This window comes from Lycorma delicatula, chromosome 2 (assembly GCF_047948215.1).
Source record: "Lycorma delicatula isolate Av1 chromosome 2, ASM4794821v1, whole genome shotgun sequence".
Taxonomy (NCBI): domain Eukaryota; kingdom Metazoa; phylum Arthropoda; class Insecta; order Hemiptera; family Fulgoridae; genus Lycorma; species Lycorma delicatula.
Genome location: NC_134456.1, coordinates 59,558,961 through 59,579,399, shown reverse-complemented (window position 1 = coordinate 59,579,399; position 20,439 = coordinate 59,558,961). Strand labels below are relative to the sequence as shown.

At 29.9% G+C, this 20,439-nt stretch overlaps 1 protein-coding gene across 1 annotated transcript in view; it reads left to right on the top strand.

Moving 5' to 3' along the window:
- The first annotated feature begins 513 nt into the window (after positions 1-513).
- The window catches only part of Dbp80 (putative ATP-dependent RNA helicase Dbp80), a 60,890-nt gene continuing 40,964 nt past the window's right edge, over positions 514-20,439 (top strand). The window contains exons 1-4 of the mRNA XM_075355387.1: positions 514-665; positions 11,203-11,558; positions 14,325-14,417; positions 19,975-20,077. Of these exons, the coding sequence (XP_075211502.1) occupies positions 600-665; positions 11,203-11,558; positions 14,325-14,417; positions 19,975-20,077 (618 nt within the window). The 5' untranslated portion in view covers positions 514-599. The remainder of the gene's footprint in view (positions 666-11,202; positions 11,559-14,324; positions 14,418-19,974; positions 20,078-20,439) is intronic.

The following is a 20,439-nucleotide window of genomic DNA, read 5'->3' as shown; positions in this document are numbered from 1 at the left end:
CTCCAGCACTCTATGATTATTTGTTTTATTATTTTTATATTTTACGAAATATAGCTGCATATTTTATTTTCTTTTTTATATACATATTTTATTCCTGTAATGTATGAGTTGTGTTTTACGTTTAGTCTTAATCAGTACATTCAACTTACCGCCATTGGGATATAATCGATTACCAATATCAAATTAATTGACTTCTCTTTTTTATTTCGGGAAAGAATCTGTGAAGTTTTTATAAATTTAGTACTTTTAAAAAAAGTTACGAATCTTATTTACTTTCTTACCACATTAGTTGAGGTATTTCAGTACGCCATGAAACTCAAACTGTGATCAATCATCTGTGAAACACATAATATCGAATTATAAAATTTATTAACTTAAATTTTATACAATATTATGACTTTTTATTTACAGTATACAGAACTACGCTAATCACAAAATTACTTATTTTGTATTCTGGCTACTAAAAAAATAAAATTAAAATAAAACTGAATGAAAACAAACGTGATCATAATGTCATAGGTTCATAACCATACTTCCTTGAGGTCTGCAGAAACTAAGGAATTTCTAGTATATACGTTTTGTTTGTTATATATATAGAAATGTCGCGAAAAGTTTCATCATGGGCAGCATCAGCAGATGAGCAAGAGAGACAGTTAACGACAAAAGTAATCATAATTATAGATAATTTGTGAAATTAATAGTTGCCGCTCATAGCGGAGATTTTTCTCAATTTGTTTTTGTAAATTCTCATGGTTAATTAGTTTAAGTGTACCTTCTCTTGGTTACCTTTAGTGAAGTAAAATTTGGTTTCCAGTTTTTATTTCATTCGTAGACGGTGTCCAGTCGGGAAAAAGTTATTGATAAATTCTGAACAGTTTTTCTGTTATTTTTTGCTTTTGAAAGCTTTATCTCGTATCTTGTTGCCATATATACATACTTCATTAACAGAAATTCTGTTTTAAGAGTGGATTATTAGCTGGGTTTGAAATAAATATTTTCACTGGCTATCAACAGTATTGTCAATGAATGAATATACGTATGAACTAGTGTTTTACAAAATATTTCTGTTTAGTTTTTGTAGATCAGTATTCATTCTTTGTTTAGATTACCGATCTACTGAATTGTAACCAGCAATCAAGTACTGTTATTTCTTAAAAAGTAAAATTGGGTTATTTGATGATTATTACAAAGTAAAACCGGATTTATTGGTTGTGTGATTTTGATTCAAAGTGCTTTGTGTATTGTTTGTCTAAACTGTGCTAATATATTAGATGTAATGTAGATATATTTTAAAGAGAAAATGGTTGTATTTATACTGTTGTCTTTTGACAACATGAGTGGATTTATGAATTTAATCTAGTTCCCCTTTTTTATTTTCAGAATTAAACTTTATAAGATTTTTTTAAAAATATTTATAAGCGAGCTTTACTGAGCCAATTATCTGACAGTAATCCTTTTTAGTTATTACTGCTGAGATCTCTTTATTACCTAGCATGTATAAATTAATTTAATTATTGTTTGATATTATTAAACTAAAAAGTGCTCAGAAACTATTTACAAAAGATTAATATAGGAAAATCTAAACTAGATTCTATTTTGATTGTTAAAAGAGCATCATCAGTAAATACAGTGGAATTAGTGTAAGGTACTACACCTTATAAGAATAAAATAAAAAGAATAGTGTAATTATCTTAAAAGGGGCAAGGTGCCCCTTTTATGATAATTAAGTGATAATGCCTACTGCATTATCACTTCTCTTCTAGACAATTATTAATCAGTTTTGTGAGTTATGGCAATCTGTTCATTTGCTAATCCATTCTGTGGATAGAGGTTTAAGATATAGTTTTGTGGAGAAAGAGGAATAAACCATAAACTAACCTTTATTTACATTTGAGTCGGTCATTGAAGATGACTGATGGTGCTTTTCATAAGGTGATTCTCCATTGTACAGTGGCTAATAGCATGGAACAGTAGTACAGTCGGTACTTAAGTATTAACGCCGCTGCAGCTACTGTTTAGGTTATGTTGACTTTGTGTACTAATAGATCGTATGTATATCAAAATCGCTCGCTAACCTCTTGTGTATTAACAGCAGCTACAGCTTTATTTAAAAACAAAGTAGTCAATTGGATTTTGGTGCTATAACATTAAGGTTATATTATTAAAAGTTGTGTATATTATGCATATTTAATGTTAATTATGAGAGCGAAGCGAGTGTAGGTTATTTTGTTAGGTTATTTAGTTAGGTTATTTTGATATACCTACAATTTTTCAGTACACTAAGTCAACATAACCTAAACAGCAGCTGTAGTTACGGTGGCGTTAATACGTAAGTAACGTACAATCTCTCTCTGTAATGATTATATACCGTTTAAAGATATATTAAGTCAAGTGTCTTACAAGGTGGTGTTAAAGTATTGCCATACTTTAATAATCTTTTATAAATCTCTAACCTTGACCCTTATCTCCACAGAATGAATAAGCATCTGGTCAGGTTTCGATATAACTCACAAAACTGATAGCTAATTGATTAGAGTAACGCAGTACAGTCTTTGACCCTGAACATTTTACTGACTATCCAATCCTGCTTTCCTACATTTAGAGCTTTTGTTTTTTGATCCTAACCATATCTACTATGCTGTGTTTTAAAATATAAATAAAATTGAAGTTGATCAAGCAATTGCCCAACATTTCTGTTATTTATGGTTTTTTCTTTTTTTTAATGCCAGTTCCTCAATATTTATTTAATAATATGTCTAGTTCAAATTTTAAGTAACTTTTCTGGCAGTATTTTTTTACTTTTATAACTTTGAATTTATTAAATAACCATTCAGCATAGCTATTTATGCATTACTTTTAACCCTTTGAAGACCACTTGATGATTTTTTGTCAGGTTCAGTTTTATACTAAAAAGACCAAACTGGCAATTTTTCATCTATCTCATTTTATGTGAGAAAGACAACTTGGCAAAATTTCATCTGTGTCAAAATGATTTTTGTACTGATCACATGTTTGGTTGTTACGGCAGACTTTGCAGTCCACTTGATAGAGGTTATGTTTGTTATTGTTTAAAGCCACACACGACATCGCACTTAATATTCGGATAGTTAACAAAATTATTATTTCTTTTGAACTTAATGACTATTTATGTTTTTACTTTTAGAGAGCATTTAATGTTGTGTTTGTTACATAATATGTAAATATCGTTAGTTTCTTTATTGGTTTGAGTTGGCCGTGAAATCATAGTTCATTCGAAATGAAAATTAATGGTTTATTTTATTTATTTAGTTTTTTTACAAAAGGGTCATTCCATGTCAGTTAGTCCAGTTTTTAAAATCATCCCCAGTTGAACATCAGCAAATATCATCATATTTTTGGTGGAGGTTCCCCATGGTCTGAAATGCCATTTTACCAAATTGTAGCTCGTTACCTCTATGACTGATTTTTTGTGGCCTCTTGAAAAAGGGGTACTTACTTATAGTTTGTGGATATATGTAAAAATTGTTCTTTGACTAACAATTTTGATGGCAATAATAAAGATACAGATTCAAATTTTGGTATTGTTGGTTAACTTTTTATGCTATATCCAAGTATGTTAGTCACAAGTTTCTTTTGGAACGTGGTTTTGAAATGTAGCGGCTGAAATTCGGCCAAAAATTTGTCGCAACACTTTGAAAGTCAAAGTTTTAGTTTATATATTTCTTTATCTAATTCTTTAATGGGAATGAGACTTTGTAATTTGAAAAAGGGAATAATTATGTGTAGGATCCTGCAATTTCAAAGCAGTTGTAATCTTATGTCAGGAGAAATCCATCACCAAATTTGGTCATAATTTTTTTATCATTGATTTTGGCCCATCTTTGAAGGCTTATATCCCAGGAATACCTTCTCAGATTTTGTTAGTTTTATAATAGGTGGAAACGGCAGCTTTTAAATAACATAAAACATGCATTTTGTTTTTTGAGCCGTATATTATAATAGGAAAGAAAGCTTTTCAAAGATAATTAATCTTTTGCATGAGACAGATTTTTAGTCTGTGGACATTTCCAGTTAATTAAAACAGCTGAAGGTGGAAAAACATTCAATGCTTCAGAATATTATTAGATTTTTTAAAGAATGTTCTAAAATTTACAGTGTTCCAGAAAATTTTGGACTATTGTAGAACTTTCTAGGTCGATCTGAAAAAGTTCATTTTCTAAAATGTTCTAGAAATTTCTGTAATATTCTGTAAAACTCCATTTCTTGTAGAACATTCTAGAATGTTTATATTTTGAAGAAAGGGTATATAGGCATCACTTTTGTGAATTAACATAGTTGTTAGCGAATAATATATATAATCAGTTGTGACATTAATCTCCAATTGTGTTTTGAATTGTTTTAAAATTAGTGAACTTCTTGGCCCCTGCCATTTTGGCAAGCCTGATGGCTGTCAATGCCACAAGTCTTAACATTTAATTATGGAAAAGCTTTTGTGTTGCCTTCGAAAGAATTACCAGCAATGAACAAATAACTTTTACAGCAGCAATCTGGGATTAGCTTTAATGAAGATACTGACATGTGTTCCTATCCTAAACCTGTTTTGCTGACACAGTTTGAATTCCTACAGAAGGACTGTTGTAATCCATTTGGAAAAGAGTCGCACAAAGCCAGAAAAGGATTGTGGTCTATTGATATTGATTCTGCTGACCGATTAAAAGCTTTAGCAAATTGTGACTTCAAGCCAGGTCAGAAGTTACGCTCACAATATTGGCAAGAATTGGCTCAAAGAAAGATTCAGTCAAAGGATGATCAACCAGAATCAGAATCTAGTGATGTGGAAATGATATAAAGGCTTTTAGACGATTGAATGTCTCACTGTCACCACTTGGAATCTGTGTCAGAAGCTTAAATATGTCAGCAAATGGGATTCAAAAGTCTACCTGAAGCAGAAGGTAAGAAGAGCATAAAATGCTATTGCTGCTACTGGTTTTACTGTTACTGATGTAATATAGACATTAAAGAGTAAGCAGTGTCAAGAATGTAAAGATCTGGATATCCTGATTGAAGAACTCAAAGCCAAACTTTTGATCTCAGCTTGCCCACAAGTTGAAGATTATGAATTTTCCCAAATATGTCCAGGAAAGGAAAATTTTGTTTCAGTTAGGATAAATCATGAAAAAGACCACATGCAGAAACGGTCTACTTCTGTGCAATTTAAAAGAGATGTTCATAGCTTACTGCACAAATGGCTGTGAAATTGGCTTCTCCTCAAAATTTTGTGAATGCAGGCCAAAGTGGTGCATTACACCCGGTGCAACTAGCACACATTCAGTTTGTGTTTGTACCATTCATCAAAATGTTAAGCTCATAATAGCTGCAATATTCATCAAGGATGCCTACAAGGTATTGATTGAGAAAACTGTCTGCAACGTAGAATCTAAGGATTGCATGCTGCAACATTGTTAACAGTGTCCTTGAAAATCTGGACTGGAGTCCTATTTATTAGATCAGCTTAAAGATTATGACTTGGAGGAACTAATAGAATATAAGCAGTGGATTCATACAGATAGACACACATTGTAGATGTAACAGACGATTATGAAAAAAATTTTTTGTTGAGCTTTTTTAAAGGGTTTTTGCCTGACTAGCCGCCGTTTTGTTTCAAAACATCAAAGATCATATTTAAAACAGCTGAAGGAAAATTTAATTGATAATCATACCATTATCCTGGTAGATTTTGCTGAGAACTATTTGTTTGTTGTGGAAGATGTTGTAATTCCATTAGGAAAACAGCCAAGCTACACTGCGTCCATTCATGGTTTATTACAATAGAAATGAGCTTCAGAATCTTAGTATTTGTATGGTCAGTGATTGTCTGCACCATGATAACATTGCTGTTCATATATTTTTGACTAAACTGATCAAATATTTGAAGACAGTGACTGAAATAAAGCACGTACACTACTTCAGTGATGGTTCAGCCGCTCAATACAAGAATTTCAAGATTTTTATAAATTTGTGCTACCATGAAGAAGACTTTGGGAAAACAGCTGAATAGAACTTCTTTGGTACTAGCCATGGAAAATCACCTTGTGATTGAATTGGAGGTACTACAAAATGATTAGCAGCACATGCCAGTCTTCACCGACCTATAGAAAACCAAATATTGACACCAAGAGACTTATTTGAATTTTGTAAAGAAAATATACCAGGAATCAGATTCTTTTTACCTCCTTGTACTTTTCGTACAAGGAAGTATTGTAATTGCGAAAAATTTTGGTGTTCAGATTTCAACAGAAATATTCATTTTGACATCAGTACATATGTGTGTACGAATGTATCTTGCATAACTCAAAAATGATTAGCCGTAGAATATTGAAATTTTGGATTTAGAACTGTTGTAACATCTAGTTGTACATCTCCTCTTAGATTGCAATTGACTGAACCAAAAAATACCAAAACTAAAAAAAAAAGGATTTTGGACTTTTTCTTAACTGCAGTAATAAGCCCTCATTGAGAGCTTTTCAACGATATATCATAAGTGTTAAATTTTAATTAATGAAATATTTGGATCTTATAAGGGCAAGGCACATTGGCAAGAATCCAACTTCATTTCCTTTTTTTTTTTATTTAAATGGATTGATTTATTAATAATTATTAACCTATGATTGTAAAAAAAAAATTACAATAAATAATAATTCAATAAACAAAAAAGTAATAAAAAATATGTGTAATTTAATAGGCGGACAAGGAAGTCATGTAGTGTCCACATCAGATTTTTTAATCCAAGGGAATAAGTTGAGAGAATCCGATCTGAATAGGAAAGCCGCTTTAGTAGTGGTCACGCAATTGCTTGAACAAGAGAGAATCGCCAGTTTAAGCCATTTAACAAAGCTAAAATCCATGTCAGCAGAGTCTCAAATGATACTTCAGTATTTGAAGCTGATGTTTATGAAACTGATAAACCTACTCAGGCATATCACTTACCAGCTTGCAACCAGGTCAATATGTGGCTTGCATGTATGATAACAATACTTGGTGAATTGTTAATATATGTGATATATCTTTGAAGAACATGATTGCTTCATTAGTTTTATGCACCCTCGTAGTGCTGTTCATTCTTATCATTGGCGCTCTAGAAAGGACACTGGCTGGATTCCAGAACAGCACATTTTTTCTACTCTTGAAGCACCATCAACGTTATCATCAGGTCAACAATATATGTATCCAGAATACATCCAGTCTATGATTGAGAAACAATTTAAGCTGAAGTGGAATTAAAAGTATTGTGCTGAAATGTTTCTGACTGCATTATATATTTTTATTTTATTTTGAAGCTACGTGTTCCATAATATTGTAATACTTTATTGCACTATGTTATTGCTACTATGACTGTATTTCATTTTGTTTACAATTTTAGTATTTTTGTGCATGTATAATTGTTTAAATAAATTGTGCTTGTAACATATAATGAATAAAACAATTACTGTATTTATTTGAGTACCCCCCTGCCCATGAATAAGCCCTCGATTTTCTTGACCGAAAATCTAAAAAAAAATAATTAAATATATACCGCTATTTTAAAGTGCAACAACAGATATGATAAAAAAAATACGAAAATATTCAGAAGGTAAAGCATTTAATTCGTTCATTTAAATTACAATATTAATATTACATTAATAATTAATTACCGTAAGTACTAGTTTAGTTCAGAATCAGTAGGCCAGTAAAACAAAAAGAAAGTATCATGTTGAAAAGTATCATTTCAATACACTTTTTAATATGGGATTTTATTTTTAATTAATCACTGTCAATGTCTGTAGAAGAGTTACCAGTAGTAGTCTTCACGTCTCTCTGCCAAAGCATCTTCACTACCATCAAGTTCATTAGATATTCCGCATTTTTTAAAACTTTTCCTTACTAATTCTGTGGAAATACCTTCCCAAGCATCTTTTATCCAAACACAAATCTGGTTAAAATCTGGACATTTGATTCTTCCTCAATGCATGATAAAGAAATTTTCATCAGCCATCCATTTACTGTGCAGTTGTTTTAATACAGATTTGAACGGTTTATTAATACAGACATCTAGTGGTTGCAATAAAAAATGTCAATCCGCCTGGAATTATTACTTGGTCTGTCATACCCTTTGTTAAAATGTCTTTCACTTTATCAGTCATATGCTTCCTCCGATAACTAACTATCTATTACTAGCACACCAGTATTTTTTTTATTAAGTAAATCTGATCCAATCTAAAATTAAGGTTTCGTCCATCCATCCTGATTTCTGTGCTCTGATAAACTCCATTTACCTATACGGTAGAAAGAGTTTTTCCTTTAAAAACAATGTACGGAGATAATTTTGATCCATCAGAGTAATGCGAAGCATAACTTTACATCTTTGTATTTCATTACCACCAGTGTGAATCGTAATTTTTGTTACCTTTTTCACCATTGGTACCTTTTGAACCATTTTTCACCTTTTTTGTTTACGGTTTTGTCAAATGGCATTTCAAAATATACAAGGATTTGATCAGCGTCTCCTACTATTTGAGAAGGCAAATAGCGTTTATCTTTTCTAAGATTTATTATGTATTTGTGAAAATGTAATATTTTTTGTTTATAAGTATTTGGAAGTCGTTGAGAAATAGTCGTCTTTCGTCTTATTGACAAATCATTTCGTGCAAAAAATCGTGTTATCCATCCACAGCTTGCTTTAAAATCAACTATATTCAATGATTTAGCAATTTCATGAGCATATGATTGACATATTTCTGTTGGGACAGCATAACCGCATTTCCTTTTTTCCATAACAAAGTCATACAATTTTTTTTCTGTGTCTGTGTATTTTGGTTTTAAGCCACGAAAAACCCTTTTAATACCAGTGCCTTTCACCAGAAGTTGTTTCTTCTTACGCCAGTCTCGAATGCAGCTTTCATCTACATCAAATTTTCTTCCTGCCACCCGATTTCCAATTTTTTCAGCCTCCTCTATAATGCGCAGTTTTTCATTTACTGTAAAAAATCGTAGACGCTCTCCTTTTGTACTCATTTTAATGCCGTAATTAAAATAAATCACTGTATTAAACTTTAAAGATAAACTAAACAGATAAAATGCACATAACCACCCACTTAACAATGACTATGGCGAATAAAAAAGACGATGATGGGTAACTGATACTGTAACTGTAATGTCATTATAACCGGATGCAGCCTATACTGAATGAATCAGTTTTATAAAAATACTATAACTTCGTTCCTATCGATAATATGAAAAGGTTGTTAATAATTAAGGATGTATTCTGTATAAGCGGCATCTGGTATTGATAAACAAACTTCTAATGTAACTATATTTATGCGATAGATTTTAGGTACTTCTAAGAAAATGTTTACTTTACATAAATTATCCTGGCTAAAGGCTATGTTTCAAGTAAGCCCTGCATCCTTATTTTTTCTCTCCAATTCCAAGAAAAAAATTGTGGAGGGTACTCGAATAAATACGGTAACAATTAGCCAATAAACAATGTTACAATTAGTTGAAACTGTCTCCTCTGCATTCAATAGAAAACAAGGTACAGCTAATACTGTTAACAACTTTGTATTAACAGGAGCAAAGCATATTACTTAATAAAAAATTACTTTCTACTAGAGATTATTCATTTAATCCATAATCATTATGGAAACTTGCTCCCTGTATGTAAGATGCATTATCTTTCAACTGTTTTTTCTGCCATATATAAACTATGGGTCAAAAAACAAACTGCATGGATTTTGTAGTTCAAAAGTTGATGTTTCTAACTATTATAAAATCAACAAAATCTAAGAAGGTATACTTGAGATATGAACTTTCAAAGGTAGGACAAAGATTGAGCTAAATACTTTTTGACCAAATTTGGTGTTAAATATCTCTCGACATAAGCCTCCAGTTGCTTTGAAACTTTAGGACGTTACACACAATTATGTCCTTTTTCATGTTACAAAGTCTCGTTCCAATTAAAGTACTAGATAAGGAATTATATAAGCTCAAACTTTGACTTTCAAAATGTCGCAACAACATTTTAGTTGAATTTCAGCTCCTGTATCTCAAAACCAGGTGCCAAAAGAAACATGTGGACCCCTGGTCCACTTGACATGGAATGACCCAATACTGTATTTATTGTTATGTTGCATTGTGTGTAGATGAGCTTGTGCGTTTTTCATTGGTTTTAATTGTTTGTGATATTCAGATCGTAATATTATATTTATTTCATCTTAGTGTTTTTTTTTCTGGCAATATTTATTAGTGAGTTGCTATAATGTACAAAATGAGCGGTATATTTTTGAACACTGAATGAAATTGATTGGGAACTTAGGAATGATTAATAGCGATTTGTGTACTTCCAGTTCTAAAAAACTAACCCACCGGGTTGGTCTAGTGGTGAACGCGTCTTCCCAAATCAGCTGATTTGGAAGTCGAGAGTTCCAGCGTTCAAGTCCTAGTAAAGCCAGCTATTTTTACACGGACTTGAATGCTAAATCATGGATACCGGTGTTCTTTGGTGGTTGGGTTTCAATTAACCACACATGTCAGGAATGGTTGAACTGAGAATGTACAAGTCTACACTTCATTTACTGTCATACATATCATCCTCATTCATCCTCTGAAGTATTATCTAAACATTAGTTACCGGAGGCTAAACAGGAAAAAGAAAGTTCTAAAAAACTAAATTTTACAAATTTGACTAAATCTATCAATTTCTTGCCAGAAATTATGAAATTTTCAGTTTTAACACAAAGTGGGATAACAATTCTAAAAATCATGTTTCCCATTGTAAAATTACTTCTGGATTTTGAGTTAAGTGACTTCAAAACTTATTGTTTTTCTTTATTTCTTTTCTGTGTTCTTTAATCTTTAGAGAATTAAAAAGATATGACTATATATTAGTAGTGTGATAGACTATATACTATATGGTAGTGCATTAATTTTAAATTAAAAAAAAACCGCTAAAAATATTGGTAATAAAAAACTTTTTTAACACAAGCTTACAAATGGTCGCTATAAGACAATACAATTTTTTTTTATCAACAATAATGTAAACATGCATTTTTTTTAACCATCTCCAAAAAAAGGTCTGGTCCTCAAATAGTTAAACTAATTTCTTTCTTTTTTTGAACTTTAAGATTGATTGATTATTCAGACTTTAATACATTAATATCATTTGATGATTTGTAATTCTGATTTAAGGTTGACCAGATAAAAATATCGAGTGCACCTTTATTGCCAACTCCGAAGACTAAATCCAGCCCAATTAAAAACTGTGTTTCAAAATCAAAAATATCAGGTTCTAGGGATGGGAAAGCAAATGAAGAAAATTGGGATGATGATGTTAAAGCTATTAAAGCAAAAATTCCTCAAGAAACACCAGAGGTGGCTCATGATGATGATGATGATGATGATAAGGGACTGAGCAAGGCTGAACACTCGCTGCTGCAAAAGGTTGTTAGAAAGGGATTGATTGTTAGCAAACATGATATTGAAGTTCAGAGGAAAGATCCAACTTCCCCATTATATTCTGTTAAAACTTTTGAAGCTTTGAACTTGTAAGTTAATTTTATGTGTCTAGCTAATTGTATTTATCTTGATTATAAATAAGCTATTAAAAAGTGAACATATTTAAAGATTTATTGAAAAAAACAGGTAAAAATATTGTAATTTATTCTTTTAAACTGAATAAAAACTCTTAATGCCTACATTTCCATGTTTTAATAAAAAAATCTATTATTCAATCTGCCTTTTTTTTAAATTTAGTAATGATATTTTTAATTATTGCCTGGCATTATTTTTTTCTGGTAAATAAATTTGTTTATTTTTGTTTATACATTGTCCTTTCATTGTTTTTGATAATTTTATAAATTAAGATGAAATTCATATTTGTAGAGAATTAGAATGTTTATCAATGTGAGGGCCTATCAAATATTGGCTGTTGCTAGTTTAAACAACATTGCTTTCCGGTTCATTGCTTTATTCATATATTCCACCAATATTTATTTGTATAAAAATATCTAAATTTAACTAGCAATTTATAGTTAATAATAGTGTATGTGTTATATGAGCTTCTTATATATATATATCTTTGCTTCAAATGAAGTTTTTTTTTTTTTATTTAATTCCAGTATAGCAAGGACTGCATTGTACTGTTTTTACTGTTTTTTGAGATGTTTTCAGGTGATTATAGCCTCTGCCTGCTCACTCCTCCTCACCCCAAAAAAAGAAAAAAAGCTATTCATTGCCTTCTGTATTTGGATAATATGAGATTGACTTATGGATTTCTGATGATTTGTTACATGATGCTGCAGTATATGATGTATTATGGATGATGACCTTAGATAATCGCATAGAGGTTCATCACATTCTCCTTGATTGTGAAAGAATTATGTTGAAGAAACAAAGTAGCACAGAATATTGATAATACTTTAGATGATGTTATAGCGACAGCTGCTAATTTTTAAGTTTTAATTATTTTTTTAATTTAGTGTTTTTTTTTTTTATAAAATAGTATTGCTTTTTTTGTATAGTTATTTATTTTTATTTTGGTTTTTTTTTTTAAATAATAGTTTTGTGTTTCTTAGATTATATTGAAAATGTGATTTTTTACAATTTTATATTAATCCAACACTACACTTTATTTTTTTGTTTTGTAATATTTTTTTGAGAAAAAGTTTACTCTCATCTTAGTATGATAATTTCTTCCATTTGCACCACTTGGTAGTTTACATGAAAAAAAAAATAATAACAGAAGAAAAAATTGTATAGCCCACAGCAATTTTTGGTAGGAGGAGGATGGCCTGTGGTTTAACTTTGTGATAGTTGATTCAAGAGCACTGGTGTTAACTGAGAATTGCACTCAGTGTAGGCAGATGACTGTAATGATATAACCAGGATTAAGTGAGCAGTAGATTTCTTAATAGAGCCCACCAGGCTAAGTACAGGCTCATCTTTGTTTGCTAAATTATTTTTCATGTAGGAAAACCTGTAGAGATGTGCATTCTGTTGCCCATTTCATGTGATTAAACATGTGTGCATATTAGTAAAAATAAATGTACACTATACTTGTGGTACTGAATTTATCTGATATTGTGTTGAAGTAATAACATGTGATAATAAAAAACTATTTTTTTTTAAAGTTTCACATTTTCTTAACAGTTTTTACAAATAAACACAAATTCATAAAAACTACTGTGTCATTTTTTTTATGCTTAGAACGTATAAAATAAAATAAATAAGGTATGAAAACATACTAGGCAGTAGCAGAATTTCACTTTTACATTTCAAAGACATATTCTAGTCCCAGTAGTTGAAATAGTTTATAAAACTTAGTGAGCATTATTATCATATGTGAATAAAATATAGTAATTTTTTGAAGAGTTTGAATGTTGACTAACCCTTTTGGTGCTCTGCTCCACTACTAGTTATTGCCAGGTGGAAGTTTTTTGCTATTAATACACTATTCACTCATATTTACTGAAGTATAATTATGTTAATATAATCTTATTTGAAGTTAATAGATAAAGTGTTATGTTAGACTATAAAAAAACATGTTTGTAACAGAATTATACAATCATGTTATTACTTACTGTATATTTTTATCTTGTATAAGTTGCAAGTATTGCTGTAATGAAAGAAAATTCTGTTTTAAATGATTAATTTGTAGCTTATCATAAGATATATAATACACACAAAATGTAATAAGTTCAAATTAATAAATAAATGTCTTGAATTACATCTTTTTTGTTTTATGTTTAGGAGTGTTAGTGAATACGCACACACTTGCACCAAAATACGTGTTAAGGTTGAGTTTCTCAAATCTCAATTCTATAGAACAATAAAAAATGTTGTATATGCTTATTTATTAAAAAACATATCAACCATTAAGTATTTGTAATAGTTATTAGTATACCTTGTTTTTTTTCTTTCAATTGTACTCTGTTTATGTTCATACATTATTGACTAGCTATGTGGTTTAGTGGTTAGTATAGTGGCTTTTGATTCCCAGCAAGATTCCTTGCACCCATCATTTTCAACATTTTTTAAAATGGTAAAAGCATGTGTTAAGTGATTTAATAAATACATATATTTTGTACTAAAGAAAACAAATTTACAAAACAAAACAAACTTACCAACCAAAATAAGTAACAAATATTTATTTGATTGTCTTCAAACTTATTCAAAATAAATAAAAATTTCAGCTGATGAAAAATACATGAATTTATTTATTTAATTTCATTATTGTGATTTTGAATAAATTCTTATAATATTTATTTTGTGTATTTATTGTTTTTCTTGATTTATTTCTTCTCTTTTTACAGAAAACCTGAACTATTAAAGGGAGTTTATGAAATGGGTTTCAATGCACCTTCTAAAATACAAGAAACTGCATTACCTACACTTTTGGCTGATCCGTAAGTATCCAAAATAAAAATAGTTAACTAGAGGTAGCCTTTGTAACACAGTAAGTAGAAGTATTACCTAACATATATAAGGTCCTAGGATTTAATTTCTGGTTTGGATTTAGCAGTTTTTAATTTACTATTTCATTAATTTAATGAAGCATTTAAATGTTGTTACTTGTACATTATATAAACAAAAACATGTGTTGCGCTGATAATAATTTGTGTGCTTTCAGTAGTATATTGTTCTTATATTGATCCTGTAGAATTTGATGCTTTGAAAGAAATTATTGCTTAAGTTATGAAACAATAGGTATATTATCATAAAGCCCTTTCCTTCCCACTTTAATACAGTGCTGATTATATGACAGATTGCATCTGTGACATGATGCAAAACTAAATAGTAATAATCCTCATTTATTGTGTGATATGGTTACATATTTTTCATGATATACAATTCCCTTATATTTGAAAGAGAAATAGTCAATATTTTTTTGATATTGTTGCAGTTGTGCTGTCATTCTTGGAGTGACTAGAAAAAAGTAATAACTTACAGCACCATTTTATTTTCAGCAAAATGCTGTTACTTATTGATATTCGTTTATATAGACAAAGTATTATACTTAGTAAATATGAAAGCATATATAAGATTTCTTTATCCTCAAACTGATTTTTAATTGGGTTTTTTCTGTGTAATTCTTGGTCCTGCTAGTTATAAAAGAATGCAGATTAGGAATTTCAGATGTGAAAGGGTTTTCTGTATTTAGGTATAAAAATTCCAGCAATAAACAGTTATGTTTACAAACATTTTTCCTGTTAACCATTTTCCAGGTAAAAAAATGTTATCTGTCCTTAATAATGTACAGTTCATTGTTTATTTTTGTAATTACTCTTGAGTGAAAGATTAATAAAAGTAATTTTATTTTATTAATCCCAACAGTGGTCAATGAAGGTTTTACTGTGTGTATTACAAATTTTATTTACATGTTGCCATGGAAGAGCAAGATCTGACAAATGTCAATATTATCCGGTGAGTGTCGACTCATACCAAATACATCAGTAAAAGACCGAAATATTTGCTTATTAAGATCTTTACCAGCGTATGTCAACAAACCCAGATAAGCTCTGGTGGGGGATGAAATAATCTAAAAATTAAAAAAAAAATCACTCGGTACCAATCTATAAGATAGATTACAAAAAACCCTCATAAAAAAAGGAAGATTAAATTTAAGCCAAACATAACCTATGCTCACTCACTTCACTTGCTAACCTCATCTAATTAACATGAAATATACAAATTATATATGTTATTATCTAACATTGGAGGCCAAATTTATAAAAAAATTTAATCAAATTTTCAGCATTTAATTAATTGAAAGTGCCAATCAGGATGTACAGAATATGTTAATTGCATGGATAAACAAAAATGGTACAAATAAGTGGTCAGATGGTTTGTTCTTGCTCAATTTTTTTATAAAAATATTTTAACTTTCACTATCAGTGCATGCTGAATGCAATGAATTTGACTAATCGCCTCCATCGTTGGAGAATAACATATAATTTGTATATTTAACATTAATTGACAAGGTTAGCAAGAAAAGCGAGCATAGGTTATGTTTGGCTTAAATTTAAACTTCCCTTTTTTTTTACTAGGGTTTCTTGTAATCTATTACCTTAGAGATTGGTCTTGGGTGTTTTTTCTAATTTCTAGTTATTGTTTTGACCCCTACCAGAGCTTATCTGTTTGTCGACATATACTGGCGAAGGTCCAAATGTATAATAATATAAGTAAATATTTTGGTCTTTCACCAATATATTTGGTATGTGTCTTCAACTTTCACCAGAGAATATTTTCATTCTCTGATTTCGGTCTGTCACAGCAACATACATACCAGATGATCATTTGAAATATTACCACATTTATTATTCGATAGCTATCAGTCCCATCATATTTCTGTTTGCAGGCATGTATACCATTCTCAGGGGGAACTTTTTAAAATTATTTTTAAACTGGTGGAACCCACCCTTTCTGTTACACCTACCCCAATTCAAAAATCCTAAATGGCAATGGTAACATTTAATTGCATTAATTGACAACCCAAAAAAATAATGAATTATGGTGAAAAGAAAATTAAAATCTGCCATCCCTGCACTTGGTAGTGCGAAAAACCATTTGGAGTAATACTGATTTTAAATTCAGTTCACCAAAAATAACTATAAAATTGCACGATATTACTTTTTAAAATATTTGAAATAATTATAATCTGTGGATTAAAACTGTGAAAATTATTTTTTTAAATTACCGACACAAAATTTTGCCTTTAAATGTTTTATAAATTTTCAAGGATTGAAGAAAACTTTTTTTTTTTAAATGAGATGTAGCTTGTGACACCTCATTGGAAGGCCCTTTAGATAACAATTAATTTGGTACAAAATTGGTTCACTGGTATTGAAATTATGTTTAAAAATGTGTTGTTTTTTAGTTATATTGGGATACAGTGACAGTGACAAAGCATTAGGTCTGAAATCGTCCGTTCTTCTTAAAAATGTGGGTTTTAGGTTTCTCTAGCATTGAAAAACATACCAGTAAACACAGCTTTATAGCATTCGTTAAACATACAAAAAACCAATAATAACTTACTTCTTTGCTGGTAACATGTTTAAAAATCTATCACCAGATAAACTTAATGATTAAATAAAAACTAATTCATAAATGAGTAATTATTAATAAAAAAATAATACTTAAATCATTCATTTATTAATTTTGTTACAAAGGTTTTTAACAATAAGAGTCCTTAAGAAATAATAAATGAAACATTTTTTTTACCTCAATAAAATAAAAGTATCAATTTTTAAATCATTTGTTCAAAATGATTCCTATTTTCCTGTAAACAATAATAAAGTCTGTTGAAATTCACATTTTACTTTTATTAAAGTTTTTTTTCGTTACATCCCTACAAATACTATTTCGTAAAAATTTGATTGGGATCTATTAATTGAATCATTTCTTCACAGAATTCAATCCTTCTGACAGCATCATCCTCATTCAATTCTTGATCCAGTTGCATTATACACAAAAAAAAATTATTCAGTTCTAATGTAGTAAAAACAGAACCATAAGAAACCCCAGTTTCATGGGATATTTTACGAATTGAGCTCTGATGATTTGCTACTACATTTCCCAAGATTTCAACTAAAGTTATTTTGTCTAAAACCTTTTGTCCTGCACATTTCTTTTTCATGACAGATCCCATTTCTTAGAATTTTTTTACAAGTTTTACAATGTAAGAGTGTGAAACATTTTTATTTGGATGCCATTCATCAAACGCTTGCAAGTTTTTCTAGCACATTTATTTTGTTCTCTGTTTGTGAAAATTATTTAAGTCCTTTCTTCCAGATTGTAAGTCATTTTAGCGAGACAAATTTACCAGATACAAAAAATGAAAGGCCAAGTGCCAATTTTAACTAAACATAATTTAAATAAAACATGATTGTTAAGTTTTTAGAGCTAGTATGGACTGTATTGGTATTCGAATGGAATGATGAAACCATGTTCTTCTAGGATAGTTGAATTTAATTTTGTCTCATTAGACTAAGATAATGGATGACCATGCCAGACGGGATTCTTCACTCAAATGAATCGTAATCACATTAGACCAAGAAATACATGACCGCACCATGCGGGATTTGTCACTCGAATGGAAGTATGAAACTGACTTGCAGGCCAGTGCTAATAGAAACTAGAGCGCAACAATAGCTGGTTCAAACTAGGAACGGAACAGTGATGATGAAATAATTACAATAAATACTTTTTGCCACTAATTACATACAATATGAAAGAAAACAATTTGTAAAAATGTACCATAGAAAAGGTCTCAATATTGAGCAGAAAATTATAATCTGTTATAACAAGGTAATCAATTTTTCAACATGTTGCCAGCAAAGAAGTGTTATTATTATTAGTTTTTGTATGCTTAACTGATGTTATAATGCTTTGTTTACTAGTTAATTTTTTCAATGCTGGAGAAACCTAAAACCCTTATTTTTAAGAAGAACAGACGATTTCAGACCTAATATTTTAATTTAGTAACATTGTATCGCAACATAACCCCCCAAAAAACACATTTTTAAACATAACTTCAATACCAGTGAACCAATTTTGTATTTCATTTGTACCAAATTACTTGTCATTCAAAGGGCTTTCCAATGAGGTGTCACAAGTTACATATCTCATTTTAAAAAAATAAGTTTTCTTCAACCCTTGAAAATTTATAAAACATTTAAAGGCAAAATTTTATGTTGGTAAATTAAAAAATAATTTTCACATTTTAATCCACAGATTATGATTATTTCAAATGTTTTAAGAAGTAATATCACGTAATTTTGTAGTTATTTTCGTTGGGCTGAAATTTAAAAAAAATACTACCCCAAATGGTTCTTTGCACCTACCAAGCGCAGGGATGGCAGATATTAATTTTAAAGAGAAGGGGTGGGTGAATTTTAATTTTCTTTTCACCAAATTCATTATTTTTTTCAGGTTGTCAATTAATGTAATTAAATGTTACCATTGCCATTAAGATTCTTGAGTTTGGGTAGGTAAAGGGTGGGTTCCACCCCTTTGAAAATAATTTTAAAAAGGTTCTCCCCGAGAATGGTACCTGCAAACAGAAATACGATGGGACTGATAGCTGTTGAATAATAAATGTGGTAACTTTTCAAATGATCACTGTATGTTATATGATTGGTGCCAAGATAATATAATTAATCAGTTTGTTTAAAAAATAGATATTGTTAGGTCAATGTTGAAAATAAACTAATTATTTTTTTTCTTGTAATGTGTACATTGCAAACTGTTCAACTAGTGAACAATAAGCAATTTGACTGGTAACTGGTTTATTGGCCCAGTTAGATGAGGATGATACGTATGACATGTACATATCAGTCAATAAGCAGTTTGACTGGTAACTGGTTTATTGGCCCAATTAGATGAGGTTCAAAAAAAGGTTGAACATTTCTGAGATGTGTGGTTAATTGAACCCCAACCACCAAAGTATACCGGTATCCACTATCTAGAATTCAAATCCATATAAAAGTAACTAACGTTTTCTAGGATTTGACTTTTTCTAGGATTTGAACCTCAGAACCATTGACTTCAAAGATCAGCTGTTATAAACTGATTTGAATGATGAGTTAAGTCACTAGACCAGCCTGATGGGCACTTATACAATTACTATTTAAAAAAATATCGTTTTTAATGTTTTTTCATTTTTTTTAATTTAAAAATATTTAATAATTTATGAGTTGTAATCTTTTTAAAATCCTTTATTTTATACATCATAAAATAATGAACAAAAACCATTAAGAAATGGTAAAATAAGTAATCAAGATTAGAGATTGCTAATTATAAGTTAGGATCATCAGACCATAAAAATAAGTACAAAATTTAATTTATTTGTTGTTTCCTTACTATGAGATTTTACAGCATCAGGAGATAATTGGTGTTTTTAAATAATTAAATAACAGTTTGCAATGTTGTTATTGTAATGATTGTTATTCGTGATTTTTTCAGGCCTCAAAATATGATTGCACAATCTCAGTCTGGTACTGGTAAAACAGCTGCTTTTGTTTTAGCTATGTTGTCTAGAGTTGATCCGCTTAAACGTTATCCTCAGGTGATTTTTTTTTTTGTATTTCAATTAATTATGATCAATATTCTGTTAAGAACTTATAGTATTCTCATGAATAACCATTTAGAGATTTTTCATTGCTATATGCAAAAAAATGCATGATACATAGTATTGCCTACTGTTCAGTCTTTTAATGTAGTAGTTCTTTATTTATAAATATAATGTTAACGGTAACTGGTTTAATATATTTATATTACGTGCATTATAAGACTTTTAAATCTGCTCTCTCAATTTCCTCGTCGAACACTTGCGAATACGCAACAATATATATATATATATATATATATATATATATATATTGTTGCAAAATGTGTGTATACTTTATCTCTTTGTTTTTTCCACTTGGA